The sequence below is a fragment of the Malus domestica genome, chromosome 11, assembly GCF_042453785.1.
Source record: "Malus domestica chromosome 11, GDT2T_hap1".
NCBI classification, from domain to species: domain Eukaryota; kingdom Viridiplantae; phylum Streptophyta; class Magnoliopsida; order Rosales; family Rosaceae; genus Malus; species Malus domestica.
In genome coordinates this window covers 10,162,836-10,171,999 of record NC_091671.1, presented here as the reverse complement: position 1 = coordinate 10,171,999, position 9,164 = coordinate 10,162,836, and the positions used below count along the sequence as shown (strand labels likewise).

At 35.7% G+C, this 9,164-nt stretch overlaps 1 protein-coding gene across 1 annotated transcript; it reads right to left on the bottom strand.

The window, feature by feature from the left end:
- Positions 1-4,285: 4,285 nt before the first annotated feature.
- Positions 4,286-8,593, bottom strand: LOC103447809 ((2S)-flavanone 2-hydroxylase-like). The gene is made up of 2 exons (XM_008387011.4): positions 7,663-8,593; positions 4,286-5,063 (listed from the first exon to the last, which is right to left on the bottom strand). The coding sequence occupies exons 1-2, from the start codon at positions 8,572-8,574 to the stop codon at positions 4,398-4,400; spliced, it is 1,578 nt and encodes a 525-aa protein (XP_008385233.1). The 5' UTR covers positions 8,575-8,593; the 3' UTR covers positions 4,286-4,397.
- Positions 8,594-9,164: the final 571 nt, after the last annotated feature.

The window sequence follows — 9,164 nt, the reverse complement described above, 5'->3', positions numbered from 1 at the left end:
TTATAGAGATCTATTTTGGCTAATGTTAACTAATGTTAACTAGGATTTTCTAAATTATGGAGATCTTATGTACTTGTATTTGTTGAAGTTGCATGTATTGGCCACTATTATAGCGCGTTTACTAATCCGTAATCAAATTGAGAGGAATCGGATTGAGGAGGAATTTGATTGAGGAGGAATTGAAATGAGGTGGAATCAGAATCAGATTCTTGTTGAAATTGTTTACTAAAACTGTCTGGAATCGGAATACAATTCCATAAAGCTGTTTACTAATTCAGCAGAATCGGAATATAAACCAGTATGATTACTAAAATGCCCTTGTCCCAAATCAAATATTTTATATACTTTTTTTTAATAAAATTTGATATAGTATATAATAGTAACAAACTGATTTTGCATTGAGTAACAAACTGATTATGCATGAAGTAACAAATTGATTCTGCATTGAGTAACAAACTGATTTTGCATGAAGTAACAAACTGATTATGCATTGAGTAACAAAATGATTCTGCATGTATTTAGGAGTTACTTTAGATCGATTGAATTTACTCTAGGTCGACTGATAAATAAAATGGGTCGACTGATAAATAGAATGGGTCGATAAATAGAATGGGTCGACTGATAAATAGAATGGGTCGACTGATAAAGGCAACAGTCAGCCCTTTTACACAGAATTAGTTCAATACATAAGCCGACTGAAGTAATTGGGTCGACTGATAAATAGAATGGGTCGATTGATAAATAGAATGGGTCGACTGATAAAGGCAACAGTCAGCCCTTTTACACATAATCAGTTTAAGTAAAGCATTAACTTTAACATTTCCATCCTAAATTTTTTTTCTGGACTTTTACACTACGACCCCTTGTGGTAAGATTCCTGGCTCCGCCACTGGTTGTGCATAATGTGAATGAGCATAGAATTATGCTTAATGAGCAAGAAGGACATGGAAAGAAATTGTTAGGAGCATTTTCAGTCTTAACTCTTCAAGCTACATTTGCAAATTAAACCCAATTCTATTAGCAGGTAATAGAAACAAAACAATTGTCAATTTTTTTTTAAGATTCATAATATACATGGCAAAAATATGCTCCAATTAACCCATATCATGAGATTTGTAGCATTACTCTATTACACAATGGCAAAAATTTGTAGTCCTAGTCTAAGCAAACACAAATCTGGTGAACAGTACTGTTTTTCTTATCCTGCTTCTTAGTCCGAGACTGCACCAAACGCTTCACTAAGTTAGTCCAGCTTAGTCCAGTCTAAGCCAGTCCAGCTTAGTCTCGGCAGCTAGTCCAGTCCGAGACAGTCCGGCGCAACAAACGCACCCTAGTAGTCTCCCAAGGAGTACTAAAGTTTGAAGTCTACACACTGCACATGGATTTCATTCTTTTATAAAAACATATATATAATAAATATTTATATTTTTTTATTAAAGAATGAAAACGGGACGGGTTCAGAACGGATACCCCTATAACCATAATCGAATCCGAAACCGAACAATTTACCCAACGGTTACCCATAACCGTAAAAAACCCGAAATTTGCTACTCAAAACAAAACTATTCAGGTCGGTTACATGTGGGGATCAGATTTGACGGATTATATTGCCATCCTCAGCAGCAATTTCTCTCAAAACTCACTCATTGCAAGCTGTGCGCTACAGCTTCCAAGCTGGCAAGCCCGACAGCCGGGGAGGAAACTACATGGATTAGAGGGAGCCCGGGCGGAGGGAGAATAAGGGGCCGAAGCGGTGAGAGAGGTTGTGGAAGGTGCGGTGGATGAGAGGGCCTAATCATTTGAATAAGAAATTATTGCAATACAATGAATGTATCCAGTTCACTACAGATTAGTAACCCATTCTATTTTGGTCTACATGATCAGATATGTATGTATATGTATGTATATCTCTATATATATATATGTATATATTACATAGCCATTGTATGCAAAGCCCTAACAGATTGAAGGGATCTCTTAAAACTCGATCTGGAGCACCGTTCTCTTCCCCTGTTTGTAGGATATATCACTAGGTTCCATTTCAAGCATACTGGCCAACAACTACGGCGATCCATTAGACAAATTAGATGGTTTAGTACGTTCTCGATCTTTAGCCTTATATCAATATGTGGAATGTGGAAATTTTATGTCAGAAAACCTCAATATGCAGATGAGATATAACATTTGAATCAAGCAATTCACAGATACAAAAATTACTTATAAAATAATTTTGAAAGTAAGTAAAAATAATTTGTTGTATCCGTAAAAATAATTTGTTGTATCCGTAAAAATAATTTGTTGTATCCCTACTACCTTCGCCGGACCCAAAAATGGTCAGAAAGGCCTTAAATTGGCCCATAAAAAACTCGAATCTTAGTCGGAAAACCTACTGCAAGCAAGGCTTATAGAACTCTTGGATCAAGGGGTAGATTCAAGCACGCTAAGCTCGAATGTTCTTGTTGGGACTCTCCTGAGTCGAATAATTGTGGTTGCAGGGTCGGCTGTCACCAGAAAAGGCCTGAAAGTCGCCGGGAATGTCGAACCCAAATTGGGTTTGAGGATTTTAAGGGTTCGGGTGCGACCTAAGATTAATCAATGAATGTGTTGATTTGGAGAAGGAGATAAAAATGGTGATTTTTTGATTTGTCGTTCCAATGGGGAGTCGGAGTCGCAGTTGGGGAGGAGTAAGAGGGAAGAGAAATAAGGAAACATTAACAACAACAATAAAGCCTTATCCAACAACAAAGTCTTATCCAACTAAGTAGGGTTGGCTGTATGAATCCTTGAACAACACTGTTTTAGGTTTTGTGCTAAATCTTTCGTTAAATCTAAGTACTCCAAGTCTTTTCTTAGAATCTCTTTCCAAGTTTTCTTAGGTCTTCCTCTATCCCTTTAGCCTTGAGCCTTAGTCTTGTAATCACATCTTCTAACTGTAGCGTCTATAGGACTTCATTTCACATGTCCACACCATCTTAACAGAAATTTTCTGATCTTATCTTCAAATTCGATTACTTTTACTTTACCTCAGATATCCTCGTTCCTAATCTTATCCTTTCATGTGCCCACACATCCAACGAAGCATTTTTATCTTCGATACACTCATTTTGTGTACATATTAATGCTTGAATACCCAACATTCCGTGTCATAAAGCATTACTAACCTTATTGCAGTCCTAAAGATTTTTCCTTGAGTTTTAGTGTCATACAATGGTTGCACAACACACCCGATGCACTCTTCCACTTCATCAATCCAGCTTGTATTCTATGGTTGAGGTCTTTATCCAATTCTTTGTTCTTTTCCAAGACAGATCCAAGGTAGCAAAAACGTTCCCTATTTGGTACTTTCTGATCTCCAATCCTCATCCCTAACTCATTGAACCTTTGTTCCCATTGAACTTGCATTCCATATACTTTGTCTTTGACCTACTTAGGCAAAGACCTTTAAAGTCAACACTTCCCGCCAAAGGTTAAGCTTCACATTTACCCCCTCCTGAGTTTTATCTATCAACACTATATCGTCTACAAAAAGCACACACCAAGGAATATATATTTAAAGAGACAGTGACAGGAGAAGTAATAACACAAACTTAGCAGGGTCAAAACAGGAAGCACACTGTTGAATGAACAGTAAAACAATTTGTTTTGAGTTTTAGTATATATAAATTCAAAATTCTCTATTAATCTCACAAACTCAAATACAATTTTAATATTTTATTCTTCTTCATATGGAAGTTTTAAGATTACAAAGGATCAATAATACGAAAATATATAGTATCAACCATTTGTCAATAAGACAAGGAAAACTAGACCAAATCAAATCAAATTTCTAATTAAAAATAAAATCTATTTAAAACTTAGGAGAACAACTTAAAATAGAACAAGTTTGCTTGGTACGGTTGGTGTTTGCTTTGAAGAGTTGATAATACTAGTCAAATTTTAGAGATCTCGTGGATCCAAAATAATCTTAAAAATCCTGGAGATGACGTGTGAATTTTTTTCGAATAAGATAAGAATACCCCCATTATATAGGCAGATTCCACAATATTCCCATGCGCCTCGAGCATCTTTCGTTTGGAGGGCATTACACAGTCTGTTCGGAAGGGATTAATCATGTCGTGTCCAAGCCATCAAGCGGAATCAGAAGGATAGAAAGCCACCCCACCAAAGGCAGCAAATCATAAAGGAAAAGTTAATGATATGATCAACTGACCTTGCAGATGGATAATTGAAGATTTCTTTATTAGAGTACAAATGAAAACACACATTACAGCACACTAATGTTCATAATATTTTTGTGACCACATAAGAGTTAGCGAAAGTGGGGATTGTACAGGTGGATAAGGTCTTCCTCCTCAATCCACCGGTCCTTGAGTTTAAACCCCCCATTCCCCTGTAGTTTATGGATCAAGGATGTTGAGTGAGCTGAATCGGGCAACTGGAATACACACAAGATCATGCGCCCTTGGAGTAGTAAATCCGGGCCGTTCATCCATTTCAAGAACATCATCACGGTTCATATTATTGCGGTCGGACCCGACAACCTTCCAATCAAAGCACTGGATCATAGCTGCAAGTACCCCAGGTAGCATTTTCATGGTCAAGTTCACACCAGGGCACACCCTCCTCCCAGACCCAAAAGGAAGCAGTTGGAAATGTTGCCCTCTCACATCTACTGAATTCACCTTGTTGTCCGAACCTAGTTGTAGGAATCTTTCAGGCCAAAAGTCCAATGGGCAGTCCCAGATCTTCGGGTCCCTTCCAACGGCCCAAACATTCACAAACAACATGGTATTTGTTGGGATGTCATACCCTCCAACCTTACATTGTTGTCCAGATTTTCTTGTGACCAGAGACACTGGTGGGTGTAGTCTAAATGTTTCTTTTATGATGGCTTGGAGGTATGGAAGATTTGGCACGTCCGGTTCTCCGACGAGTCGTTTATTCCCGATGACTCGGTCGATCTCCTCCCTCGCTTTCTCGAGCACCCTTGGGTGATTGATGAGCTCTGCCAACGCCCATTCTAGTGAAATTGCGTTTGTGTCTGTTCCGGCCGTGAATAAATCCTGAAGAATAAATGTACTTAAGGGTACATCAATATCAAAGGCAAATATGAAGACTCATATGTGTAATTTGACTTCTAATGTATGTTAGTCACAAAACTTTGTACCTTTTTATTTAATACAACTAAGGGGAGGGGGTGGACTTAGCCTCACAATGAGCCACTAATAATGTGGTTCAAATTCGTCTTTGGCGAAAATCGAACATATAGACTTCTCACTTAAAGTGAAAAAGAATGCTACTAGACCGTAGTACTGAGTTATCACTCATAAGTGGAGATGAATACTACTAATGTACATTTAAACCATTAAAACTACTCTGATAAAAAAAAATCCTACTAGAACTAGACTTTGATTATCAAACACGTAACACACACATACACGAAGAACACATACAAGCAAAAGTGTAACAAATAAGAAAAACTTTGTCAGAATGTGAATCTCACATCAGAGAAAGAATGGATATTTTATGTGCTTAATGTTTGTGAGATGTTAGGCTACTTCCATATTACCAATTGAGTTTACTATGAAATCCTTATTTTTTCACTATAAAGATCGCGTGTATAAAACTACGATACGTACGATCATGTCCATTTATTTTCATTTTCGCCTTCAGTTTCTGTATTCTATTTGTCTTTTATTTTTAGGGGTTTTTTTTAACTTTAATCGTTGAAGAAGTTTGAAATTTAAAATAAACCTGGTGATAGATTACTTATTGATTATAGTCCCTTGGTGTGTTCTTAATTCAAAATAATTAATATGTATTTTATTCAATGTCTCACTTATTAATATACACATTCTAATTTATTTTTTGACCAAAAAAAGTTTTTTTTAATTTATTAATTTTATTTAACATTCTTCAAACTTGAAAGATTTAATTAATGTACCTAAAATATTAGTACCAAAATGTATTATATTGAATTAATGTATTTAAATGTTAGTACCGAAATGTATTATATTAAATTAATGTACCTAAATGTGTGTACTGAAATGTATGCATCAAAATGTTAGTACGGAAATGTATGTACCTAAATGTTTGTATCGAAATGTATGTACCAAAATGTGTATACCGAAATTATTATAATGAATTTAATGTACTTAAATGAAGAAGACCAAGTATATCGAAATATATTGTATAACAAAAATTAGTTTATCTAAATGTTTACACCAAAATATATTACAATTAATGAAATGAAAAATCAATACATTAAAATTAGGAAGAAAAAGAGAAATAATTAAAACATCAAAATGTAATTAATAAATGAGGTGATTAATGTGTCAAGAGACTAAAATTAGATTTTGATTTTACTCATGATTTTAGTCTAAAAGTCATCTTTGCCAAGGATTAAAATGAAGTTTCCTATTATTTTTATACATATATCTACATACATGAACAATAAAAAAATAAAAATGTCTACCTATGCAAATAACTATGGAAGAATTAAAGAAGACCCATAAACGTGTGTTAATTGTGACGGAGTCAGAAATCCATTCGAGAAGGGGCCTTTAAGCCAAATGAAAGAAATGTGACAAAAAATATTGCAATATAATTAAATGGAGACCAATTAAAGGTTTTTTTTCTTTTTTTTTTGGGTGTGTTTTTGTATTAATTGTCATGGAAAATGAATAAGAGTGATGGAGCTTTAAAGTTTGTATGAAAAATTTAGTATTATTATATCATAAGAACTAGCTTGTTTATGAGCTTGCAAAAAATGATTAACACATTAAATGAAAACAATAAGGTAACTAGCTCAAAACTAGTATTATGATATTTTTCTTTCAACATAATTGAATTTTCCTCTAGATTGTATAGATCTTGGTTTATATAAAGCTTATAAACTAACAAAAAAAAAAAAGGAATTGGTTTAAAAAAAATCAAAAGATTGTTGGCATCAGAAGGCTTATATGGTAAAACAGATGGCTAATTATAACTTTTTATTTTTAATTTTATAATTCTTAAAGGGAGCGGGAGGGTTCAAAACTATTACAATAATTTAAAAGATGAGGGAGTTTTGAACTCAGGACCCAACACTATGTTTACTAATATTGGACCACATACAAATTATGAGGTTTATAGGGTAAAATAAATGAAAAGATTTTTAGCATAACCAAGTCTCAGACTTGTGATTTGCGGAAATCTTCAAGTTGTTTCTACCACTATATCGTATAATTCTTAATGTAAAAACTAGCACACAATACTCATAAATGGATGAAAATTCAGGATAAGCCATGGCCTATTGTGGCCTCCATAGGGCTCCGCCGTGCGTGTTAAGAGGTTAGTTAGAATTAAACTTTGCAAAAAACACATAGTTAAAAAAGGACGATATTTGCCTCCACGACGTAGTGTACTACCACATGCATCCGCCCCTTGAGATGATATTCTAACTTCATAATCAAATTCGTTAATTTTCTTAATTATCACCAAAATAAAGGTTGTTTAATCATATATATGAAGATGATCTTTAAATGAGAAATAAAAAATGAATGATTCTGATTATAAATTTGTATGGTAAAAGTAAAGTATGCTAGTAGTTGTAAGGGTGGACAAGATTCGGTTAAAAACACTCAGTTCAAAAAAGTAGAACGCGAAGAAGCTAATTATTACCGTAATTAGAGCCTTAAGGTGAACTCTTGTAAATTCAACCTCCAAACTCTCATCCTCCAACATATCAACCAAAATATCAAGAAAATCTTTGACCTCCTCCTTCTTCTCCTTGTTTCTCATTTCTTCTCTTTCTCTTATAATCTTCTCCACTAACACATCAAACCTCTTATGCGTATCCCCAATTCTCTTCACAAACCCTCCCAAATCCAACTTCTTACAAACCCAAAAAAAGTCACACAAACTCATCTCTCCAAAAAGTCTCGTGGCCTGCCGCACCACCAGCCTCGCCTCCTCCGCCCGCGCCACCCTTCCTTCTGCGCTGGAACCCTTTGTCCCCAAAATCATGTCCACAGTCACATTGTTCCAGAGCTTTGGAAACTCCTCAGTGAGATTCACAGGTTCACAACTCTCAGCTTTCTTGGCCAAAAGCCTTAGAAGCTTTAGATACTCTTGGGTTCGAAGTGGCATAGAGTTGTGGATGCTACGGTTGCTTAGAAGCTCGTTCACTGTCAATTTTTTTATGAACTTCCAGTAGGGCCCGTAGGGTGCAAATGCAAGGGAAGCGTTGTAGGTCATGCTTTCAATAGCGAGGGACTGTCCGTGGGATATAAAGGAGAGCTCGTGGGTGCTGAGGAACTCTTTTATGAGGTCCGGGGAGGAAACTACAACGCACTGGAGAGAGCCGAGCCGGAGGGAGAATAAGGGGCCGAAGTGGTGAGAGAGGTTGTGGAAGGTGCGGTGGAGGAGAGGGCCGAGGAGGTGGTAGTGGCCGATGATGGGTAGGGCTAAGGGGCTTGGAGGGAGTCGAGGGTGGTGTGATTGAAATAGTTTTGAGGTTAGGGTGGGGAAGAGAATAAGAGGGATAGTTAAGAGAAGGAAGAGGATCATAAATAGGACTTGCTCATGTGCCATGGCTAGTTGGTTAGGTTACGAGCGGTAATGATTTGGTTTGTTCCCTTTTCATCACTATTCTTCTTGTATTTAAAGGAATTCTAAGTTTAAATGAGACAAAAACATTACTAAGTTATCGAATATTAAATTTGAGAAAATAGTCGCTTCCACTCTCATGTGCACCTCTTTGTTGACTATTCTTCTTGTACTTAAACGCTTACTAAGATCCTATTTTAAAGGCTACACCATCATCTTTAAAGGGAGTACTTTTATCATCATTCTCAAGGGACGGTGATATTCACCATTTCAAATAATGGCGACACTCTTCACGTTAGTTATATGAGTTTAAATTTTAAGATTTATGTAGTGAATAAATATAAATCTCAAAATTTAAACTCATCCAGTAATTTAAGTAATATGATAAACATTACTACAACTTTAGAGTGATGAGCAGAAGCGCGTGCATCTTAAAGGCTCTAATAGAACTTGTTTATGTATTTTTCTATAGTGATGCTCTATAAAAGAATAACTTTCATGTAATTATAAAAAATTCTGATCTCAACTTGGGCCAGTTATATATAACTATAAATTCTACATTGTAATAAGTATAA

Bases quoted from the DNA above. Each gene is read 5' to 3' on its own strand.
- LOC103447809 (XM_008387011.4), bottom strand. From the start codon at position 8,574: ATGGCACATGAGCAAGTCCTATTTATGATCCTCTTCCTTCTCTTAACT. The intron at 5,064-7,662 runs GTAATAATTAGC...TTTATTCTTCAG, and splicing joins ACCTTAAGGCTCTAATTACG to GATTTATTCACGGCCGGAAC.